This window comes from Podospora pseudocomata, chromosome 7, assembly GCF_035222375.1.
Source record: "Podospora pseudocomata strain CBS 415.72m chromosome 7, whole genome shotgun sequence".
In the NCBI taxonomy this organism is placed as follows: Eukaryota; Fungi; Ascomycota; class Sordariomycetes; order Sordariales; family Podosporaceae; genus Podospora; species Podospora pseudocomata.
Genome location: NC_085891.1, coordinates 964,267 through 986,407, shown reverse-complemented (window position 1 = coordinate 986,407; position 22,141 = coordinate 964,267). Strand labels below are relative to the sequence as shown.

At 52.2% G+C, this 22,141-nt stretch overlaps 5 protein-coding genes across 5 annotated transcripts; 4 read left to right on the top strand and 1 right to left on the bottom strand.

Annotated features, from left to right (window-relative positions):
- Window positions 1-3,515: 3,515 nt before the first annotated feature.
- On the top strand, window positions 3,516-5,432 carry ATP16 (delta subunit of the central stalk of mitochondrial F1F0 ATP synthase, atp16; the record flags this gene model as incomplete). The annotated part of the gene is made up of 6 exons (XM_062893077.1): window positions 3,516-3,559; window positions 3,618-4,728; window positions 4,792-4,821; window positions 4,922-5,072; window positions 5,164-5,342; window positions 5,400-5,432. Exons 2-6 carry the CDS (start codon window positions 4,627-4,629, stop codon window positions 5,430-5,432), a joined length of 495 nt encoding a protein of 164 aa, XP_062739093.1. The 5' UTR covers window positions 3,516-3,559; window positions 3,618-4,626.
- Window positions 5,433-6,541: 1,109 nt separating this feature from the next.
- Window positions 6,542-8,428, top strand: QC762_702175 (uncharacterized protein; the record flags this gene model as incomplete). The annotated part of the gene is made up of 2 exons (XM_062893078.1): window positions 6,542-6,940; window positions 6,992-8,428. 2 exons carry the CDS (start codon window positions 6,542-6,544, stop codon window positions 8,426-8,428), a joined length of 1,836 nt encoding a protein of 611 aa, XP_062739092.1.
- A 168-nt stretch (window positions 8,429-8,596) lies between these two features.
- On the bottom strand, window positions 8,597-10,759 carry GSH2 (Glutathione synthetase). The gene is made up of 5 exons (XM_062893079.1): window positions 10,495-10,759; window positions 10,074-10,402; window positions 9,945-10,020; window positions 9,756-9,892; window positions 8,597-9,695 (listed from the first exon to the last, which is right to left on the bottom strand). Exons 2-5 carry the CDS (start codon window positions 10,370-10,372, stop codon window positions 8,687-8,689), a joined length of 1,521 nt encoding a protein of 506 aa, XP_062739091.1. The 5' UTR covers window positions 10,373-10,402; window positions 10,495-10,759; the 3' UTR covers window positions 8,597-8,686.
- Window positions 10,760-11,633: 874 nt separating this feature from the next.
- On the top strand, window positions 11,634-17,705 carry QC762_702190 (uncharacterized protein; the record flags this gene model as incomplete). The annotated part of the gene is made up of 3 exons (XM_062893080.1): window positions 11,634-11,640; window positions 11,828-17,370; window positions 17,463-17,705. The coding sequence occupies 3 exons, from the start codon at window positions 11,634-11,636 to the stop codon at window positions 17,703-17,705; spliced, it is 5,793 nt and encodes a 1,930-aa protein (XP_062739090.1).
- An 896-nt stretch (window positions 17,706-18,601) lies between these two features.
- Window positions 18,602-21,547, top strand: HEM1 (mitochondrial 5-aminolevulinate synthase). The gene is made up of 2 exons (XM_062893081.1): window positions 18,602-19,423; window positions 19,501-21,547. Exons 1-2 carry the CDS (start codon window positions 19,084-19,086, stop codon window positions 21,045-21,047), a joined length of 1,887 nt encoding a protein of 628 aa, XP_062739089.1. The 5' UTR covers window positions 18,602-19,083; the 3' UTR covers window positions 21,048-21,547.
- Window positions 21,548-22,141: the final 594 nt, after the last annotated feature.

Sequence of the window (22,141 nt, the reverse complement as noted above, 5' to 3'; positions counted from 1 at the left end):
TCCTGATTGGTTGCACGGGGGCTTGTGGGTCTTTCCATCCCTGGCCCAATGATTGGCTGAGGTGCCCAGCACCTCGGGTACCACCCAGTGGTTCCTGTATAGGGGTATTACGCTTGGGACGTAACATGCAGCTGTCTATTGCTCAGAGCTTTTTTCGTCGAGACGCTTAATGCTATCTTTGAAGCAACAAATGCTTCAAATGCTAACTAGCTGATTTGCTAGGTCAGATGCTTCACTTAGGCCAAGAGTAAGTAGAGAGGCTTTTTTTTACCTGCGCTATAGTGAAAGGTGTAACAGGCTGAGCCTGGCATGGACCTCGGCAACCCTCGGCCCTGGTGAAGCTATTCCCAGAACGCACAGACCACTACTCCAGAACCTTCTATCACCGCGCACTGGCCAACACCCTCAGCCATACCAGAGGCTCATGTCGACAAACCTTCTATTCCCCTTTTCCTTTTCTTCTTCAAGTTCGGTGTACTCGTAGAGTCGTCACCAGATAGTTGTAATACACTCCTGGAACCGTTACAAAAGGCTGTTTGGGAAATAATTTTATCTCAAAATTAAGGTATAAAGTAAAAAGTAATAAGTTCATTACTGCTTTTTATTATTTAATTGTGAAAGCCAATTAAATTAGTCAATTATTTTTAAGTAAAGCATTAGAAAAAGTAATATTAGTTTAGGGTGCAGCTACAGGCCTAAAGTCTTTCTGATCAGAAAGGTGAGAAAGTGGGGCTCTTAGAGGATTCGGAAGTTCAAGAGTCATGTATATAAGCGGTCTGCTTCTGACATTCTATTTTAGACAAGACATCGACTTTTGTTTCTTTGTATTTTGTGTCTTGCACGCGTGCAGGCAATTCTGGCCCTCTGATTAGGCTAATCCGGTGCTTATTATGTGGCCTGCGAGCCTATAGTGTCTTTTCTTTGTCTTGTGTGAAGTGCGGCCTGCGAGCTATTGTCACGCAGGTGTATTTATTTAGGGACTTGTTGAGGGTATATTTGTGGTGTTGTGGTTGTTTTGTGTGTTTTCTCACTATTTCAACAGTTAAGCTAGTCTAAGCTTTTTAGACTATGTAGGCCTCACTTTGCAGTTGCTTCGCTTTGATCTAGTTAGGCAAATAGAGTATTCACCTCATTTTGCAGCATACCTCTCAAAAAGGCACACCTATAAAACTAGGTCTTCTTTTCCTAGAAATCGATCATGGCTTTACACTTTATTTTATTATCACTTTTAGTATTCTCTATCAGTAAATATAGAGTCTTTTAATTAGTTTAATTTATGACCCATTACTTTGTACTTTAGTTTTAGAATAAGTTTATTTCCGCTAAAAAGATTTTGGCAGGTACTTTAGTAGCCCGAGCTTAGGGTCCCTCTGGAAAGTAGTTGCGGGTGCCGAAAACAGCGGGTCAAAGCTAACTAGAATTGGCACCAGACGGCAAAACATGAGCTTTTCCTGTAATTTCATGCTGTGCCATGCTGTGTACCCCGGCACCGAGTAATCGTATCACTCAGCAACACAACCTTTCCAGTCAGATATCGAATTTCCTGACATGCACATCCATCCACCACCGAAGCCTGATCAACTGGTACACCGAGTAGACTCGTGAGAACAAATAGGCCGGCACCTCTCCCACGTCGGCACGGTCGGTAAACAGCATGTCCATCCATCAAAAAGTGACGAAGTCTGGGGAAATGGCGCCATGTCCACCTTGGATGCAACTCCAAGAGTGGGAGGCCGAACGGCTCGGGCTACCATTTGTCGTGGGGGTTTACTCGCTTGACTTGTTCCTCCAATCTCTATCCTCCTATTTTTGCGTGCCTCTATTGGAATTGAGGATTCGCCAGCGCCGAGTTTGCTGGCTCACTCCGTCGCTAACCCACGCTTCCTTATTGCTCAGGCAGCTCAAAGTGAAGCTGACTAGCAGTGATAGAACTTGGAATGCTCCCTCAGTCTGACACCCGTGACGAAGCAGATGCAACTCAGAGCACCATTCAGCGACATTCGTAATAGTCCAACCCGCGCGCTTGAACGTAAATGGAATGGTAGGTAATCGTTGACGCTGAATACCTGCAGCTCACAACACCATCTCCTTACCCCGCCAAGATGCACAAGAGGGCGCTGGATGATTGGACCAAGGCGGTACCGTGATCAACGAACCCAACCTCACTGCCTCCAGTTCGCCGACGACACGATAGCGCGAGCGGCCAGAGATTGATTGCGCATTTGCACGCGCCAGAAGCGAAAGGAACCCAATCTCCAAATCTCAGAGGCTTGTAGTCCGGGGCAGGCAAGCAACTTCACCCGGCCCGAAGACACAGCAACAACCACCCTCAACTACCCCGCAATGCTACGACCATCAGATAGCGTGGGTAATCTTTCATTCAGACGACGACACGACTACAAACGGCAACCCGAAGGGAACCTACGTCGATATGTCTCTGCTTTGAAACCTGATACCTGTGCCGCTAAAGCTGTTAAGGCGCAATGTCACCGGGCCCATAGGTTTTTGTTGTTGTTGCTTGTGGCCCGTAATTCCAACCTCAAAACGGTGCCCCTCATTGGGATCGCCCAAAAGCCACACAGAAGACGACGACGACGACACCATTTCTAAGAGTGGTGGAATTTGTTATCCAAGCACAGGAAAGACGTACGATGCCATCCGGCTTACACGGCATCGCAATCGTAAACGGCTCATGCAGACGGGAGCTCCCTACGGACCAAAAAGAACCCCATAAAGTGACGTATCGACCAAATAAACAAAAGACTACTGGCTACGGGCCGTTTAGTTTCTTCGGCGAAGCCCGAACAATAATAAAAAGTTAAAAACCATAGCCTCAAGCTCGGGGCCATTTCACGGCCGGTATCGCTATGGCCCTATTCCGATCTCCCGTGTTCTCCATGTGGCAGCCAGCCAAAACATCAAAGAAGAAAACTACCTAAAAGGGGCAGTTCTTTTGTCTCCTCATTGTCTAGTTGGTTTTGGGGTTCAGGAACCAAGCCTGGGCTACAAAGAAAATGACCAACCAAAGAGTGGTCATGCGATTGACTCTACTTCACTACTCATTCATCACCAGGTGGGGTCGCTGGGTCACACATCACACAACATCGAACCTTCAAGAAAACGGAAAGTTCAAGCCCAAAGTTGGGCCGCAAAAAAGACAGACGTTTTCTTGGGTGTCACACATGCAACACAAAGAACAGACCACACTTTGTAACCACCTTTGCGTGACACAGGGGGGGGGGAGACAAACCACGTGGATAGGTTGGTATGTATGCTTGCTGCTGATGGGTTAGGGGAACTACTTACTTCTGACCTGCCACTTCCGGGGAAGCACAGTATACCTTAACAACAACTCGGATTCTTCCGCAGATCACATCGGATGAACAGAAACACAAAAGGTGGGAGTACCCGAAGGGCCTGTGGTGGGGGACCATTTCTGAGACGTCTCTTCTTACCTCGGAATTGAGCAGCTGACATGTTTGTTGGTGTGGTCCCCATTCCATCTTCAGGTCAAACATCCCACATCTTCTAACCCAAGCATGGCATTTCCCCGGTCTTGGTAAACCCCCGATATCCCATCTGTATCTGTACGTTATCTTGACCTGGTATTTTATTAGGCCAATTTTGCCCGCGTCCAGTTTCCATCATCATGTGCTTGCATCTCACTCACGACATGAAACCACATCAAGACTATCTACGTCAAGCCCTAAACCTCCCTCTGGGATCACGTTGCTCTCCCATCCGTGACCGATGATGCAAACTGCCGTTCACAGGATGAACCCTTTCCCAACCTCCAAGTGGAAACCGGGTCCGGATACTTATTAGCATGGATACGCCTTCCAGGTTATGGTTCTTGACAGCTAGACAGTAAGACGCGGGTACCCGGTTTCTTAGCGGATGGTTTTGAGGGATTTAAAACGTAGAAAGCTCTGTGCATCACAGCGGCAGCATGAAGACATCACATCCATCGGATGATGTTGAGAAGGTCAGTCAGGGCATGAGCTACGGGTGGAGATGGTGCTGAATCGCGGCTTCGGGGGAACTGACAGCGAGCTCTCTCTTGTTGACAGCAACCGCCAGCTTGTGATTTTTGGAGATCGGTTGGGGGGAATACAACGGTTGGTTGAGTGAATCTTCTGCGGCGTGGCCGGACAATTTGCTCTGCTCATCAGCCACTGAGACTAGAAGGCAAGTTGGTTGTTGCACAACGTCCAAGGAAGGTTTTAAGGCTTCATGTTGTGCTCTGAGGGATATACTGGCAAAAAAGGGCTAGAATATGCGTTTCTTGCCTGGCCAGCACTTTGGGACTTCAGCATGTCAGTCAAGTGAGGTTTCTGGTCATAAAGGTGTTGATGATGCACCACAATGGACAGTCCCATCAACCTTGAAGTGTATATGCATCTACCCGTAATTTATGCAATCATCTGAACTTGTGCAAGCTTGGCTGAGCTCAGCAAGCGCTCTCCTGTCCACCTCCCACCTCAAGCCCCGCAAAAACGTTTCCGCGTAGCCGAACCGGACAATCCCGGTTCCATTGGTTCCAGTCAATCGCCGGATTTTGGGCAAAGCTGGAGAGCCGACGACATATCGAGAAGGACTTGACCCATTGAGACCGCCGCCATCACCATGAACTCCCTTCGCATTGCCCGCGCCGCCATCCGGGCTCGCCCGGCTCTTCTCCGCGCCCCCGTCCAGCGCAGAGGCTACGCCGAGGCCGTCAGCGACAAGGTATGTCTCTACTGCCCCTCCAGGAACCGCGCGCTTTAACATTATCTAACTTATTCCCTACAGATCAAGCTTAGCTTGTCGCTTCCCCACCAGGTACGATGACGACGGACAGCACCCCGAATGTTTCTTGGTCGATTGGAGGGATATCAACATGTTTTCGAGCGAGGCCGCTGATGTTTATGCCGCATAACAGGCCGTCTACAAGTCCCAGGATGTCGTCCAGGTCAACATCCCCGCCGAGTCGGGTGAGATGGGTGTCCTCGCCAACCACGTTCCTTCGATCGAGCAGCTGAAGCCCGGTGTCGTCGAGATCATTGAGGAGAGCGGCAACAAGCAGTTCTTCCGTACGTACCGCCCATCACCTCGAAACATTGGAGCTCGGATAGAAAAGGGCAGAAAAAAGGACTGGAAGCTCACACGAGAGAACGATTCTAGTTTCCGGTGGCTTTGCCGTTGTTCAGCCCAACTCCGTTCTGAGCATCAACGCCGTCGAGGGCTTCCCCCTTGAGGACTTCAGCGCCGAGGCTGTCCGCAGCCACATTGCTGAGGCGCAAAAGGTTGCCAGCGGCAGCGGCAGCGAGCAGGAGATTGCCGAGGCCAAGATTGAGCTTGAGGTTGGTTTGATTCTAGGTGATTCTGGTTTACAAGGTGCTAACTAACTGCTGTTCTAGGTCCTCGAGACTCTCCAGGCCCACCTCAAGTAGATGTACAACCCCACCAATAAACCCTCCCTGTAGAATACGTCATCCAAAAGATTCCCTATCTAGTCCAAGAGATGCTTCATGAGCCGGACTGTTATCGTCTTGGGGGTTAGAGGCGGCCCGAGGTTGCATGTGCTAGGTAGTTGCTGAGTTGATCGCGGTTGCCATTGCTTATTATCTGTTGAGTAGGGGTAGTGCTATGCCGGCCCATTTGTCTGGGTCTTTCTTGCCCGTTATGTCAGAGCGCGGAGTGGTAGTTTGGCTTCCCAAAAATCCGGAGGTGGACCTGCTCTCTGAATCTTCTCTTGCAAACATCCTTCCGTATATCCTAAAACCACAACATCTTTTCATTCTTGACGGAATCCGGGCACACCAGCTAGTTACCGGATATTCGCTACAAGGCATCCATTTCGACGCCGGCATACTTTAGTGTGTTTATGTTACTGGCTGACGAATACTGTGATGCTTTATTTTCCATCATTTTCTCGCATTGCCACACCCTCGCCTGCCAACAGCCGCTCGTGCCCCAGGTTAGGGAAGACGGAAGACCGACTAGTGCCGATTCAGCGAGAACATCAACAACAGTCCCCTGCTGTTCCTGAAGGCACGACAAAGACGCGGACATCTCAGCCATTGCTTGAGCGAGGCGTATCGAGGTCGGATCGTTTGCTGAGTACGAGGGATAGGCAGGGTGAACTTGTTTGTTGACCTCTTTTTCCCAGCGTGTTGGTTTTGTGTTTTTTTTACTGACGCTCTACTGGGATACACAGCAACAAGGCGCATCGGAAGCCTGCTTCGACCGGCGGGGCAACCATAGCTCTTGTACCCTTTCTATCAGGGTTACTGTCCGCCCTGCTTCAAGCTCTCACCAAAAACAACAACAAGAACAACCTCATCTTCCCTCGGTGCCTGAGGTTAAAGAAAAGATGCCACGCCCTCGCGAGATCTCCGAGCCTTCGCTGGCAAGCTTCGTCAGCGGTGAGACATCCCAGAGCGGGCGGAGGATCGCTGCCATGGAGCTGTTTGAGCAGTACAATATTTCCAGACCGTCGGGCTAGTTGTCTGAGGATGAGGCTGACAGTCATGATGCCGGTCTGTACCTTGATCGAGAGATGGAGAACATGGGAGGAAGAGGAGGAGGAGATCGAGACCAAAAGGATATGAGGGGAAGATCAAGGGAGCCGGCGGTGACGGTTTGTCATGTTTGTGGAGACAGAGTTAGGCCGCAGTTGTATTGTCCTTCTTGTGGGCATCCTTTGTGTGGGAGGTGCAGGAAGGAACCTTCTCCGCAGAATAAACAGGAGATGGGAAGTGTGAATGGGGATGGTGGTGGTGAGAAGCATGGACGGGGGGGGGTAGGGGACGAGGTTGAAAGGGTGAGTGTGGCTGTTGCTACTGGATTGCCTTCACCTGCTGCTGCTACGACGCCCGATGGGGAGGGAGGGGGGCTGGTGGAGGTTGTCAGGAAGTCGAATGGGGAGATCATTGCTGTTGAGAAGAGGCGGCCCGTGGTAGGTTTGTTTCTTTGCTTTCGGTTAGGGATATGCTGACAGCAATGACAGAAGACGAATCCGTTCGTCATTGCCGACCAGATTGCCAGAAAGGTTTCGGATCCCCAAGTCAGCAGCACAACTATTCCTGTCGTTGCCATGCCTCCTGTCTCGAAGCTGCCCAAGTATGATCTTACCACTATTGTTGACCGCAAGCGTCGTGTACCTGTTGCTCCGACTGACGCTGTCGAACATCCCCGGATTCAACAGAGCCAGAGGGAGCCCCACCCTGAGAGACTGTCACACAGTTATGCTAGCTCGTCAAGGGGCTCGTCGGTTGTCCCGGCCCCCTCACCTGGAGTTCCAAGCAATAGTGCGCGTATGCTTGCTGCCGCTGAAGAGAGGGAGGAGGAAAGGACTGCTGCTCTGCAGGCCAAGGATGGTCCTCATGTTCACCGCCCGGATCGGGAGCCAGATCCTACTACGCCTTCTCCGACATTTCAGGCGTCCAATGATAGAGCTCACGTCTTGCAGCAACAGGCGAGACGGGAAAAGGAGAGGACTACGCCTCCTGTTTTGAGACGGGTCAAGGTTCTTGCTCAGACAAATAAATCCGGGGCATTGCAGCAGGTTCTTCAGGTGGATGTGGACAGTGGTGGTTCTGCTCAGGACAATAGTGGGATGGAGACTGGGGGAGGTCGTAAGAGCAGTGGCAAGTCTATTCCTCGTGCTAGAGTGACTAGCCCGCCTGCCTGGCTCAAGGGCACTGGCCCCTTATCTTCTTCTTCTGCTGCTTCGGTGGCCGCTCAACCGGGGAGTATTGCTGGGAGATTGAAAAAGGTGGGGTTGGATTCGAGCAAGACGAAGAGTAGTCCGCAGTTGGGTCAGCAGTCACTGGGGGGAAAGAAGAAGGAGGGGAGGGGTACGACGGATTCCACTGCTACTGTTACTGTGGTGAGACCTGGTGTTGATGGAGATGCACGGCAGGGATCAAACTCGCAGGTGTCGCCTGGGGGGCTTGGGAGACGGGGTGAGGGACAGAAACAACAAGAACAACAGCTGAGGAGTTATCCTTCTCCTCCTGGACAGCAGAAGCAGCAGTTTGGTGGTCAGCAACAGCATCATTCTCATGGGTCGTCTGGGTTTTGGAAGGTGCCGTCTTCTGTGAATATGAGTATGGCTGCTGGGCCTGGGGCTGGGGCTAGGGCTGCTTCAAAGGCGACGAGTGAGGCTACGATTGATGGGAGTAACCGGCTTGGTGGAGGAGGCCGGCGAGAGAGGAGTAGTGTTGGGGGGACTGCAACAGGTCCTGCGGGGACGGGGACGGTGATGGTGGCGGGGGATGAGGATGATGATGTTGGGATTCAAGGGTTGACGATTGTGTTGCATTTGAGGGGGAAGGATGATTTGGTGATTAGTACTGATTTGACTAGGGAGGGGGGAGCTGGGACGGAGGGGGCCCAGGAGGGAACGGGTCGAGTGTTGGGAGTAGTTGGTCGGTGGGGATGAGTGCGGTTGGGAGTGGGCTGGGATATGAGGGTGGGAGGGGGTGCGTTTGAAAGATTGGGATATTGTTATTGCTTGGTTGGGGTGCTAGTTTGGTGAAAGGGTCCGGCAAAACTGAAGTATGAGAATATAATTAGGTACACGGGCAGTGATGGGTGAAGAGAGGTAGGTGGAATGAACATTGTTTAGTCCTGTCTCTATGTTGAATACAACTATATTGCATCTTTATGTCCTTGGAGGCTGCTATTCACACTCGAAGGTCTACACCAAAGCAACAGAATCCATGCACCCAAACCCAGCCGCCACACCCCCCTCCTCGCTCTGATCCCCCTTTGTCCTTAGTAGGTAACCCGCCTCTTCGTTGTGTTTAACTTGGCCGGTCTTCTGATCCCACAAACAAGTCCCGTACACCCCCAACTCGCAAATCACACCCCCCTGCTCCAGCTTCCCCTGTCTCAGGATGGTATTCTGCACCGCGGGCGGCGTGATGAGCTCCATCAGAATAAAACTATTCCAGTGCTCCTCGGGCACCTTCTTCAGCTGCTCCGGGATGGCGCCCTTGTAAAAGTTGTTTCCGCCGCCTTCCCTCTGGGGCTTCATGACGTACTTTAGACACTCTTTCGGGTCGGTGGCCAGGCGCCGGGCTTCCCTCCCTGCGGGGGAGGAGCTGTCCAGGGGGTAGATGTTTGTGAAGGTCCTCCACAACGCGGAAGATTTTTCTTCGTCGGGGATGAATTTGGCGAGGGTGGAAGGGCCGGGAGGGGTGGCGAGGACTTGTTGTACCTTTTTCATGCCGGCTAGCTGGGTTAGGATTGTGGGACAGGGGATCGTGTTGGAGGTTTCGATTCTGCGGCGGGCGAGCCAGGATGTGGGGGTGGGGTAGTCGTTTGGTCCGTAGCCTGCTCGCAGGTAGGTGACGGCTACTTCGAAGATTTGGGAGGGGTTGTGGGGGAGGTGGTAGAGGAGTTGGCGGAGGGGGGGGGGGGAGAGGGTGGTGTGGGTTAGGAGTTGGGAGAAGGGGAGGCGGAAGACGGGGATGGAGGATTGTTGGAGGGAGTATTCTAGGTGGCGCTGGTCGAAGATGTTGCGTTCGCCCTCTTGGACGATGAAAAGGATGCAGGTTGGGTGGTTGAGGATTGAGGGCCCGTAGGCTTCGTAGGCGGCGCGGAGGCCGGCGGCGAGGGAGTGGGCGGAGGTGTTGGGGGGGAGGTTGAGGGCGTTGGGGGGGATGGGGGTGGTTAGGAGGGGGTATTCTGTTTTTGATAGGTGTCTGGAGCGGGTATTAGTATCATGTGTGAGTGAGTGCTTGAGGTGGCATGGGGATAGGTACTGATGGAGCAGCGAGGTTTGAGCAGAGAGCCCTCCAAAGGAAGAGGCTATCGTGTTGAACTCAACCTGTTTAATTTGGAGGTGGTCACCGTCTTGGTGAACCATGTAGTCTGACCGGAAAAGACCAAGAGAGAGGTTCTAACACACGGTTTTTAGCAGGGGTCATTACACCAGCCAGACAGCGACCTACCTGAACATAGCCTTCCTCTTTTACTTTGAGATGAATCTCCCAGAGCTTGGCAATAAAATCATCACCACCGGCAACCCTAACATGGTCAATATTAAGATTGATATCTCAACAGTTGTGTTGGCAGCTTACTCTTGAACAAGACGACCCAAAAACTCCTCATCCTGACTAATTCGAGCATACAACTCATTGTAGTTCGTCTGGATTGCCTTTGCCTCCTCGAAGCAGCTTTTTGGGAATGGACTTGGGAAAAGCGTGACAGGGGCATTGATAGCCAGAATTCCCTCAGGGTCTTGATTCTGGCCTACCAATGCAGGAGGAGGACGGACAGCAAGCCCATTGGCGATTGACCAATCCTTGATAGTCTGAGACAGTCTTTCTGTCTCCAGACCTGCATCTAGAGCTGGGGGATAGGGGGCGTTTGAAGTCATGGTGGAATTCCTTTCTATGCTTGGTGTTAGCTTGGCCAAGAACTTTGTCAGTGGCGGACTGAGAAGTGCTCGATGGTAACATCGGCGTGAGCAGGAGAAAGGGGCAGTTTTGAAGCGCTTACAAAGCAAAATATTGCAATCGACAGGTCGTCTGAAAATTGTAGAAATCACTCGTTCTTGGACTAGGATAAAGTGCGAGATAAAAACAGTCATCCGTATTCCACAACCTACCAACAGACATATACCAAGTATCTGGTTTAAGCCGTTGCTGGACGGAGTTGCCGCCCGAAGTTCGGCGGTTGCTCAAACAGCGTTCCCCAGAAAAGAGAGAGTGTGGGTCCCCATGAGGTCGCGGAGCCGTCCCAAGAGCAACTCGGCCATTTGGAGTTAAACACAGCAAATATACACTACAAAAACTCTACCCAAGAGAAGCCGTAGAGTGCTCCTGCCAGTTGGAAACCTCGTCCGAGCTTTTACACCCAGCTGCTGCCCTTACCAAGGGTCTCGCCTTCCACCATCACCTCACCAACCATGGCGGGGTAAGTTGATGTTCACATGCTACCCCTCCCTTATCGAAGCTTATTCACGACTCATGCTGCCAGACAGTCATTTTGCGTGTTAGATTGACACCTATCTTAAGCCTCCCATGCGTCGTTCCTTACACTGGAAGCCATTTATTCACTTCAGTGATTGATCTTTGCACCCACTTATATTCATAATATTATTATTTCCTCTCTCTTCGAGAGCATTTGCCTGCCTGAAAAATACTTGCTATTGTTATCGAGAGCCGGAGCACAGACCTCCTATCGCACAAAGCAGGCAATCACGAACCTAAGTATGAATTAGAATGTTGACACCATATTCCAGGGTTAATTCAATCAACGTGACCACCTGTCACCACTTCTCGACCACTACAAACCCTAAATTCGCGTTCCACGCGTCGACCAACCTCCACCACGCGACTGCCTATTGGTGATTATTGTCATCTCGATATTGATTCTGAGATCCTGTTGTGAGGAACCTGAGAAGCAAGTCGACAATTCACTTGACTCACGACACCTCATGGTCCTTCGTTTGATTGACAGAGTCGCATATTTATCACCATCATCATCGCATTACCGCCAACCTGCCCCCACCCAAAGAGCCATAGTCTCCCATCGATTATTGTGGCTTGAAAGCAAGTCGAACATTTTTCTCTGATTTCAGCGTCCCCGATTCCTCTTTCTTCTCTGCTCGCATCGTTACGGCGTTTGGTCTGGTTATGAGCGGTGTTCATAGCAATCATTAATAGTATGCTTGTGAGTAAACTCCATTGGTCCCTTGTCTTTGAGTATCATCTCTAGAGCTTTTGTTGGGCCTGTTTGTGACAGGCACCTCCATTTATACTCTCTCTGATCCAAGCTATCAAGCCACTAAGCCACATGAACAGATGCAAAGTCTAACATAGAGCAGCAGACAGTTCAGTTGTGAACATGGAAGGGGAAGACGTACACGATCCCTTTTTGTGGGACGAGGAGCAACTCATACAAGAACTGTGCCATTCGAATCGCCAATGGAGGGCAAGGGCCCCCAAGCGGCCTCTGGACCTTGCCGCCCTTGAAGCGAAGCTCAGAGAGGGCGGGGTCGATGGCGCATCTTTCCTAACTTACCCTGAAGAGTTCGGCATTCACAACATGTTTGCAGAATTGGGCATCAAGATATTGCCCCATCAACAATTCTTGCAGCATATCATCAATGAACTCAAGGAATCAAGTGCTGGGTATCGCGATTACATACGTCAGCAAGATGACGGGGACGACCATGGCAGTACCTACATCAAGCGAGAGCCTCATCCGCCCAGTAGCTTTGAGCCTCCAGCCAGAGGATCTCCAGATGCCAAGCCCCGTCTGGATATGGATCGCGCAATGCAGGCTGCGATTGCCTCTCAACTTGGGGCATCAGGACCAAGTGGTGTTTTGTCTCCAGCGCTATCACCTGCTGTGGACCTGCGGATTGGAGGTCTGGGAGACATCAACGAAAACCCAGAGGACAACAGCATCGCAGGGTCGGAACCCATGGACATTAATAGTGTTTCGGACAACGGAAGCCCGGCAGTAGTCGAGCAGCAACCTATCGCCCCAGAAGAACCCCCTCGGAAAAAGAGGAGAGTAGCGCCTACACTGATATCGTCAGAGCCCATGCATGCCAAACCTGCGCTTGCTCCTACAGAGGGAGATGCCTTCACGAGGCTCACAACCATATTTGGGTATCAAGCCCCCCCATGCTGGCTCGATCCTGGATCCTTGACCCCGGCCGAGATACTCAGCCTGAATCCTTCAGATGAAGTGGATGATAATGGGGACTTTGCTCATGGTTATCACGATCACCCCCCGGGTCGTCGAAGACAGGTTTGGGGAGCCATGAAACGTCACTACCTCTCCGTCCGGCCACAGAGGACCCTTGAAGTTCCGCAGGACGAAAGAGAAGAATCTCCGTTGCCAGTCTTTGGTCAGTCTGACGATGAGGAGAGCATGGATTCCGATGAATGGGAGGAATATCAGCAAGAAGAAGAAGAGCGAGAGAGGATGAAGGCTCTACGGCAGCAAGAAGCTGCTTCGGTGTTGAGCAACGATAAAGCCCAGGCTGTCATTGCAGATGTCATCAAGGAACTCGAGGCGCGTTGGGTTGATGAACAACAGCCCAAACAGGACCGCAGAGCGCACAACATTTGGGAGAGCGCAAGACGGAACCCAAATAGAGAAGCCTACATCAAGTCCATCAAAAAGCTCAAGGATGAGGCTGCGAAACGCATCCCGAAGTTCAGAAAGCAAATCTTGACGGAGAAGTGGAAGTCTGACGAGATGCTTCGTAAGATGGCGTCGGACTACTTGGAGCAGAGCGTCTTCGAGAAATGCTACCAGTGTTGGCTGCTTGGAGTGCTTGAGAGCCCGAGACGCCCACCCAAGCCTGCCGCTTTGCCTCGGCCAATGCCTCGGCCCAAGAAACAACAAGAGTTAGCGGAAGATGAAGAGGATCTGGCCAGCAGCGACTCCGAGACAGATGACTTCTTGGACGATAGCGATGACAAGGTTATGATTTCAAACGACTTGATGGAAGTTGAGCCTATATCCGACTTTGTACAAGAGCCCGACACCGATATGCAAGATTCTTCACCGGGGAAAATCAAGACCAAACTGGCCCTTGCACCCTCAACACCTCTCGGGACGAAGCAAGCCGACGAGGTTATCCTAATTGAGGATTCACCCTTGATCTCACCTACTGATGGGATCCCGGAATTCACCGATCGACTGAGCCTCGAAAAAATGGGCGAAATGGGCACCGATTATTGGGCTAAGGCCAATGATGCCGAACGTCTTCTCGCAGCCATCCTTTGTCAATGGACTGAACAGAAAAGGGAGAGGCTCCTTAAAGTGGTCGGCCCTTTCGGACATAAGGAGATTTGGGAAGAGCACTTGAAGCCAGCGATCGATACCAATGGCACAGTTGCTAGGGTTGGCACAACTGAACTCCTACTCTGTCAACTGTTCGACGCGTTTCTTGAGTGCTCCGCAAAGAGGCTGGCCCGGACAACGATTCGAAAAATTACCCTGAGGCAGCTTGAGCAAAGCGCTGGTGTAAAATTTCAGACCTTCTACAACCATTTGAAAAAGTTGCTTGTGTTGTTCAGGACCGAAAAGCCACATTTTGGCCACACAAGGTCTTTGGCGCCCACCACGCCCACAAAGTCTCCGGCAGTCAAAACGCCCATCAAAAGTGAACCTTCTCAAGTGGCGGCCTCTGAGAAGCCAGTCGAGGAATTGGTTTCCCAAGACTCATCCGAAGGAGGGGTGCCTCAAGACCCGGCTGATGCCACGCTCACCCTTGCCGACGAAGTTGAGGCAGTGTTACCCGACGAAGAAGTGCCGCTATCTAAGAAGAAACGGAAACGGAAACAGAAAGTTAACCAAGAGGCCAAAAATCTACGGGTCACTACTCAGCAGCAGCTCGTAGAGTTTGGCCGCCGCCGGCGCCGGTTACACGAAGAAATTGCTACCAATGGCATTGTGCCTAGTACCATGGCCCGACTCATCGTCAACGAAACAAAGAAAGACGACGAGCCTTTGATCTTTATCAACGCTTACACCGGCAGCAGGATCAAAGACCATCAGATTGATGGTGTGCGCTTCATGTGGAACCAGGTTGTGGTGAGTGGCCAGGGCTGCCTCCTTGCGCATACCATGGGTCTGGGCAAAACAATGCAGGTCATCACTTTGTTGGTGGTCATTGCCGAAGCAGCAGCGTCCAGTGACCCCGCGGTTGTCGAACAGATTCCGGAGAAACTACGGCGATCCAGGACATTGATTCTCTGTCCATCGGGGCTCGTGGATAACTGGGTTGATGAGGTGAACATGTGGGCACCGGAAGGCTCACTGGGACCGGTATACAAAGTAGACGCATCATTGACGGCATACGTTCGCGTAGAAGTCGTCAAGAAATGGGCCTCAGGCGGTGGGGTTCTCATCGTCGGATATAGTCTCTTTGGCAACCTCGTTGAGGATGAGGAGCTGGAGAAGCTTCTGCAAGAAAAACCAAACATTGTTGTTGGGGATGAGACCCATCTCATCAAGAATCAGAACACCAAGCGGTCACGAGCAGCCGCACACTTTCACACCAAGAGCCGCATCGCCATGACGGGGTCACCACTGACCAACAACGTCATGGATTATTACGCCATGGTCAACTGGGTTTCGCCGGGCTACTTGTCGGACATTGAAGAGTTCAGGTCCAGGTTCGGCAATCCAATCAAGGAAGGGCTTTATGCAGATAGTAACCCTTCGGCAAAGAGGCAAGCGAGGAAACTGCTTGTCATCTTGAAGGAGACTATGAGCCCCAAGGTTCATCGAAGGGACGTTCAAGTTCTCCGAGACGAGCTTCCCACAAAAAAGGAGTTTATCATAATGCTGCCCTTGACCCCGCTCCAGAGGACACTCTATGAAATCTACATCGAGCGTGTCAACAATCCGACAGTTACGGGTAGCGACAAATCATCGGCACAGGTTTGGAGCATGGTTGCCAAGCTTGGTACTGTCCTGGCGCACCCCAGGATCTTCAAGACGGTGGCCGAAAGGCAAAAGGACGCCAAGGGAAAGGCGAAGAGCGGGAAATCCGAGGACGAGGATGAGCTTATTTTGCCTCAGGATATCCTAAGTGAACTCTTGACCCCGACGACTTGCCGAGACATTGATAACGACGCTCACTCGTACAAGATCGTCGTACTCATGTTTCTCTTGGGGGAATTTCGCAAGGTGGGCGACAAGGCACTCATCTTCACCCAAAGCATCCCGGCGCTGGACTTTCTCGAGAGCATCTTCAAGCGGAGGCAGATCGGATACCAGCGCCTTGATGGCCATACCCCAATCAATATGCGTCAAGCATCGATCAAGAAGTTCAACAGCAACGATTCGGCCGACGTGTATCTGATTTCCACAAAAGCTGGTGGTGTTGGGCTCAACATTTATGGGGCCAACAGAGTGATCATCCTGGACTTCAAGTATTCGCCAACCGATGAACAGCAGGCTATTGGCCGGGCATACCGACTAGGTCAGACCAAGCCGGTGTATGTCTATTGGTTGATGATAGGAGGCACCTTCGAGGCAACAATCCACAAGAGTGCCATCTTCAAGACGCAGCTCGCCTCCCGGGTCATCGATAAGAAGAACCCGGCCCCTTACGCTACTCGCCTCAAGGAGTACTTTGTACCGCCGCAGACAGTGGACCAGGAGGACCTTCAAGATGCCTATGGCCAGGATACCGTTCTTGACGCTCTCCTGAACAGCGCTGAGGTGGGACCCCTAGTCCGCAAGGTTACATCTACGGAGACATTTGAGAAGGAAGAGACATATGAACTTCCTCCAGAGGACCAGGAGGAAGCGAAGAAGGAGGTTGCCCTCGCCCTCCTGAGGCTCACAAACCCAGAGGCGTATGAGGCTGAGAAACTCCGGCTCGACAGAGAGCGATATGGGTGGCAGCCCCAGCCCGCTGTCCAGTCAAACACAATAGGGATGATCAACAAAGGCATTGGAACTGCTCAACCCAATCTTGCCCACAACTCAGTCTTGCCACGATTGAGGGACAACTTTGGTCAGATGGTACCTTCCAGTACGACGCCAATACCAATTCCCGGACAGTATCTCCAACAGTACCGGCAGCTCGGCCGCCTCAACACACTAGGGTCTGCTCCTGTTAGACCTGTGCTCGGAGCAGCTCCGGCACCCAGCTTTACACTTCCAAACTCCGATCTACAGCCTGTCCTTGGATCGGGGTCGTTTGCCAAGTACCCAGCTGACGGACATGCCCTACCGTCGCATGCGACGCCCTCAGCCACACCACAGGTCAACCCAAGTTTAGTCGCCGGTCCGTTTGGCACTCAGCCAGTCGAAACCTTAGCTGCTTCTAATCCGGCTCCTCCTCATCCAGCTCCTCGTAACACTCCTCCTACTCCGGCTCAAAAACCAGCTGCTTCTGCTCTGGCGCCTCCTAATAAAGCGCCGTCTCCCATGTCTCAGAAGGCTCTGTCACATGCTCATGTCTCTGGGAGTCAACAACCTCAGTCAACCACCCCATCGTTGATCATCCCCCTCCCGGGGACTTCGGCGTCAGTCATTGATTCAGCGAGGCCCGACCTTCCAGATCTACGACGGATCTATCAAGCGCTTTGTGAGGAAGGGAAAGAGGTTGTTTTTACGCCAGATGCCGTTATGCAAGGCGTTGAACAAGCACTTCAGGAGAAAGGGTTCAGCTATAAGACCTTCCCTGCTAGAGACAAGTGGCAATACCTACAAAAGTGCTGCAGGTTACATGCACGTTTTGCAGAAGCCATGCTTTCGGGCTATATTCAACCTGACCAGCTGGCCACTCGGGAGCGGCGGGACTTGCAAACTATGGTTACCCGGCTCAATGGCTTGGCCGAGGACGACTTCAAGCGCGAAGTCTGGGGCTCCCAAGTCGTCCGCAATAACGTATGGCCCGACACCACTTAATTTCAACAAGTTTCATTTTCTTCTCAAGATCATCAAACAACATCAGCTGACACGCAAATCATTAACTGCAGCAAGCAGCAACAGTAGCACAGCAAAAGCCGCGACCGTCGTCGAAGGTGAAGGACGAAAGTCGAGTCACCAAGGTGAAGAAGGACAAGGTGAAGAAGGACAAGGAGAAGACGTCAGGATCGATGCCTAAACGGCCACGAGATTCGAAGGGGCCTAAAACCCCCAACATTGGACCGGGGCCGGGAGGACGGCAGCAGCCTGTCCGACCCGGAGATTCAGCCGCCTCGCCGTTTTTAATTGACTGAGCTAACCGAATAACGCCCCAAATTCAGCAGTCGATCGATGTTCCCCCTCACATTTCGCGGTTTGCCTTTATTTTTTCATCATCTTCAACCTCTATTTCCTTTTCGAGATGATACCCTTGGGCTGCTTTACCCACATTGACGATTTGCATCGGCGTTTAGGGAAGAGGGTGGTTTAGTTGGGGTGGCGGGGGTTTGATGATGGAGCTGAGCGGTATTCAGGGTAGGGAAACGATAATGGCTATCGTCCATCTAATGACTCATCTTGCAGCAAGGTTTGGGGGGGCAATCATTTGGAACGGCGTGAAAAAGGGTATAGGGGGATCAATGGTACATATTTACGTTTGGGTTCGCGTTGGTAGTTAGGGTGGCTTTGGGGTAATGGGACATGTGGTATTAGATGTAAATAGAAGGGCACAAATGTGGCCTATGGTCAGTGGGTGCGGGGGAGGACAGCATGGGGGGAGATGTTGCAACTGTGTACAATGCGTAGCCATGAAAATACGATCGAGGTGTTTTATACAGAAGAGCGTAGCTGTTGCAGTGGTAACAATCATGTGACATGGCAGTGCTTAACATGTTCCATACCTATTCTTCTTGTCTTTTGCCAATTCCTCACCGTGTGGCTGTGCTGAGTGGGCAAGGTCTTGCTTTATGTTACTTATGTATAATAAATGTCGATGAGATCAAGCTGTTGTGAATGATGACAGTGGTTCGAGAAGGCCGGGAAAAGGCTGAAGGTCTCCGGTACCGCGGGGCCGGTGGAACATACCGCTACGCGACAAGTTGCGGTGACATGCCGACGGCGGGGGTAAGCACCGAGGAGATGCCCAATCAGGATGGGCGGATTGTCCCCAAGGGCAAAATGCACAGCGTCTCATTGAAGCAGAGCAAAACGGGCAGACACCGAAACTCCGAGTCCAACAGAGGTCGAACCCACCCGGTGTGGACCGTCAGGGAAAAGATGGCGGCGGCGGCGGAGGGTTTGTTGAATTGAGAGAGCGAGTCCAGGTCCTTCTGTTCTCCTCCACTGCTCGGACCCTTCTCCTTTTTTCCCACCTTCTTCCCCCCTTTCTGACAAACCACAATATTTGATCTCGCCTGTGTTTTCGCTGCGGGTTTTGATTGTGTGGGAAGTCGCTGTTGTTTCTCCGGTTCTTGCTGCTTTACGCGCGCAAATATCACCCTCGGCTCTTCAACAGCCTACTCTTTTTTTGTGTGTTGCTTTTTTTTTGCCCCTCCAAAAAAGTACAACAAATCAACACAAACCCTTCGTCATAAGCCCAGCTCTGCGCGCGCAGAGGCAAAAAGCAAACACCCTCACTTTCTCTTCGCGCGAGAACGAAACTCGGATCAAGACAAGCCGCCCTAAGCGACGACGATGGACTCCGTTTTGCGCCAGTCCAAGGCCATGTGCCCCTTCATGAAGAAGGCCACCGCCGCCGGCCTCCGCGCCATGACGACGGCTGCCCGCCCCGCCGCCTCGCCGTGCGGTGGCACCATCTCCAAGCTGCAGACCCTCGCCCGTCGCTGCCCCGTCATGGGCAAGGCTATGGCTGTCCAGTCGGCTCGCATTGGCCATGCCGGCATTCCCGGTGTTGCTGGCCGGGCCATGTCGACTGTCTCTGCCCACGGAAAGACGAGCAAGGCAAAGATTCACACGAGCGGTGCTCAGGAGGCGCAGGCTGTCGAGGGCGCCATTTTCAATGGCCGCGAGAAGGGTAAGGATTGATTCGCACTCTGGAGGAGTTACACGTGGCGAAGAACTGGCGCTGACATGGCATTTCCTGGTATCCAGTCCCGCTTCCTCCTAGAATCCCAACCAAAGCGCAAGCCGCTGCCAACACCTTGACTGCTGCCCGCACCGCCGCGCCGGTGACGCACAATGGCACCAAGTTCGATTACGAGGGCTTCTACAACAATGAGCTTGAGAAGAAGCACAAGGACAAGTCGTATCGCTACTTCAACAACATCAACCGTCTCGCAAAGGAGTTTCCCCGCGCCCACATGTCAACCAGGGAGGAAAAGGTTACTGTCTGGTGCGCCAACGACTACCTCGGCATGGGCCGCAACCCCCAGGTTTTGAAGGCGATGCACGAGACCTTGGACGAGTACGGTGCTGGCGCCGGTGGTACGAGAAATATTTCTGGACACAACAGGCACGCGGTGGAATTGGAGGCAACGATCGCCAAGCTGCACGCTCAGGAAGCAGCGCTGGTCTTCAGCTCGTGCTACGTGGCCAACGATGCCACGCTCGCGACGCTGGGGAGCAAGATGCCAGACTGTGTCATCTTGTCAGACAGCCTGAACCACGCCTCGATGATCCAGGGTATCCGCCACTCTGGGACCAAGAAGGTCATCTTTAAACACAACGACGTAAAGGATCTGGAGGAGAAGCTCGCGGCGCTGCCGCTGCACGTCCCCAAGATCATCGCCTTTGAGTCCGTCTACAGCATGTGCGGATCCATTGGCCCCATTGAGGAGATTTGCGACCTGGCTGAGAAGTACGGCGCCATTACTTTCCTCGACGAGGTGCACGCGGTGGGCATGTACGGGCCACACGGCGCCGGTGTAGCGGAGCACCTCGACTTTGAGGCGCACGCGCAGGGCAAGCCTCGCGGCACCATTATGGAGCGTATTGACATCATCACCGGTACTCTGGGTAAGGCTTACGGCTGCGTTGGCGGGTACATCGCCGGCAGCGCCAAGCTGGTCGACACAGTGCGCTCTCTTGCGCCCGGGTTCATCTTTACCACCTCTTTGCCACCTGCTGTCATGGCTGGTGCTCGGGCGGCGATTGAGTATCAGATGAACTACAACGGCGACCGCCGTTTGCAACAACTACACACCCGGGCTGTCAAGGAGGCCCTCGGGGAGAGGGACATCCCTGTGATTCCCAACCCGAGCCACATCATCCCCATCCTGGTCGGCAACGCCGAGCTGGCCAAGCAGGCGAGTGACAAGCTCCTGCAGGACCACAAGATTTACGTCCAGAGCATTAACTACCCCACCGTTCCTGTCGGTCAGGAGCGTCTGCGGATTACGCCCACCCCCGGCCACACCAAGGAGTACCGCGACCACCTCGTCGGGGCCATCCAGACGATCTGGGAGGAGCTCGGCATCAAGCGGACGAGCGAGTGGGCTGCCGAGGGGGGGTTCATCGGGGTTGGGGAGCCGAACGCGGCGGCCGAGGAGCCGCTGTGGACGGACGAGCAGCTTGGTATTGCCGAGGCGGCGAGGACGATTGAGCAGGAGGCCAAGACGACGACGACTCGGGGTGGGCTGACGGAGCGGTTGCTGGAAAGGGAGATGGAGGGGTTGCAGACGGCGAGCGCAGCTGCTTAAATCTTGGGATTTAGGCAAGTTGGTCTGTCCTGTCGATGTGTGACCTTGATCGTTTTGTGTGTGTGTGTGTGTATACACGAAATTTCTTAACTTCTCTTCTTGTCCCAAACACCACCGTTTGCTCTTGGGGGGCTCACCGGACCGGATATAAACCATTGAAATACGTTCTTTTTGAGCGAAAAGCGATGTGTGGTGGTTTTGTTGTTGTTGTTGTTATCGTCGTCGTCTTGATCTTGTAAGCGGGGGACAATCTCTTGCCCTACTGGCTTGCATATTTGTGTCTTTTTGCTTCGTCGCTCTTTCGATTGGTCTTTTCCTCCTAAGGGGAGTTACGTTAGGCGAGAGGCTTACCTTGGCTGCTATCTACCTATCCAATACATACCTTACTATGAAATGGGTAGGAGGAGGAAAGCAGTGGTTTTAACTTATAAATATGACGAATGATGGGGAAATTTCTCCCTGTCTTTGTTGGCTGGCTACATGCCTGGCTGTTTACATTACTTTTGATGGTTCCTTTTTCGAATGTATGAGTGAGGTGAATGTGATAATATTTCTCTGTGTAAATTTCCAAAAAGAAACGAGTGCTGTCTGGTTGATGAGTTTTGGAGTAAAGCAGGCCATGCCAACGGGAGCAAAGATAGGGTGGTACCATGAACTTGATACTATGCAGAAAGAGAGGTGTGGTAAGCAATATACCGGAATGTAGTACGTGCAGGAGGCCCTCGCCTCTTCCTAATTGGTGTTGGGGGAGGGACCCTTTGACGGGTGCACCCGGGGATTCCGGATACTACGAGATGGGGCTTGTGTATGTGGTAAGAGGGATGGATCTTTTCGCCGAGGGGGGGTTGGGAGGCGAATTTATGAGAATGTTATGTTCTGAATGGTCAAGACAGTAGCCACGTCTGGGAGAAGTTCGCGTATTCGCTTTTATGTTTGCTTCAAAGTTCACGTATTCGGTTTGAACGCTTGATGATGAGCTCTCTACGTGGGCTTGCTTGGTAGCTAAATAATAACCCAACTCCAGTGTGTTGGGTTCATTTGATGTAGGTTTGTTTGTTTTTGTCATCTAGTTCTAGTCTGGGAAGCTTTACCAC

Bases quoted from the DNA above. Each gene is read 5' to 3' on its own strand.
- GSH2 (XM_062893079.1), bottom strand. From the start codon at position 10,372: ATGACTTCAAACGCCCCCTATCCCCCAGCTCTAGATGCAGGTCTGGAG. The intron at 9,893-9,944 runs GTAGGTCGCTGT...ACCGTGTGTTAG, and splicing joins AAGAGGAAGGCTATGTTCAG to AACCTCTCTCTTGGTCTTTT. The intron at 9,696-9,755 runs GTACCTATCCCC...TACCCGCTCCAG, and splicing joins CAAACCTCGCTGCTCCATCA to ACACCTATCAAAAACAGAAT.
- HEM1 (XM_062893081.1), top strand. From the start codon at position 19,084: ATGGACTCCGTTTTGCGCCAGTCCAAGGCCATGTGCCCCTTCATGAAG. The intron at 19,424-19,500 runs GTAAGGATTGAT...CCTGGTATCCAG, and splicing joins TTTCAATGGCCGCGAGAAGG to TCCCGCTTCCTCCTAGAATC.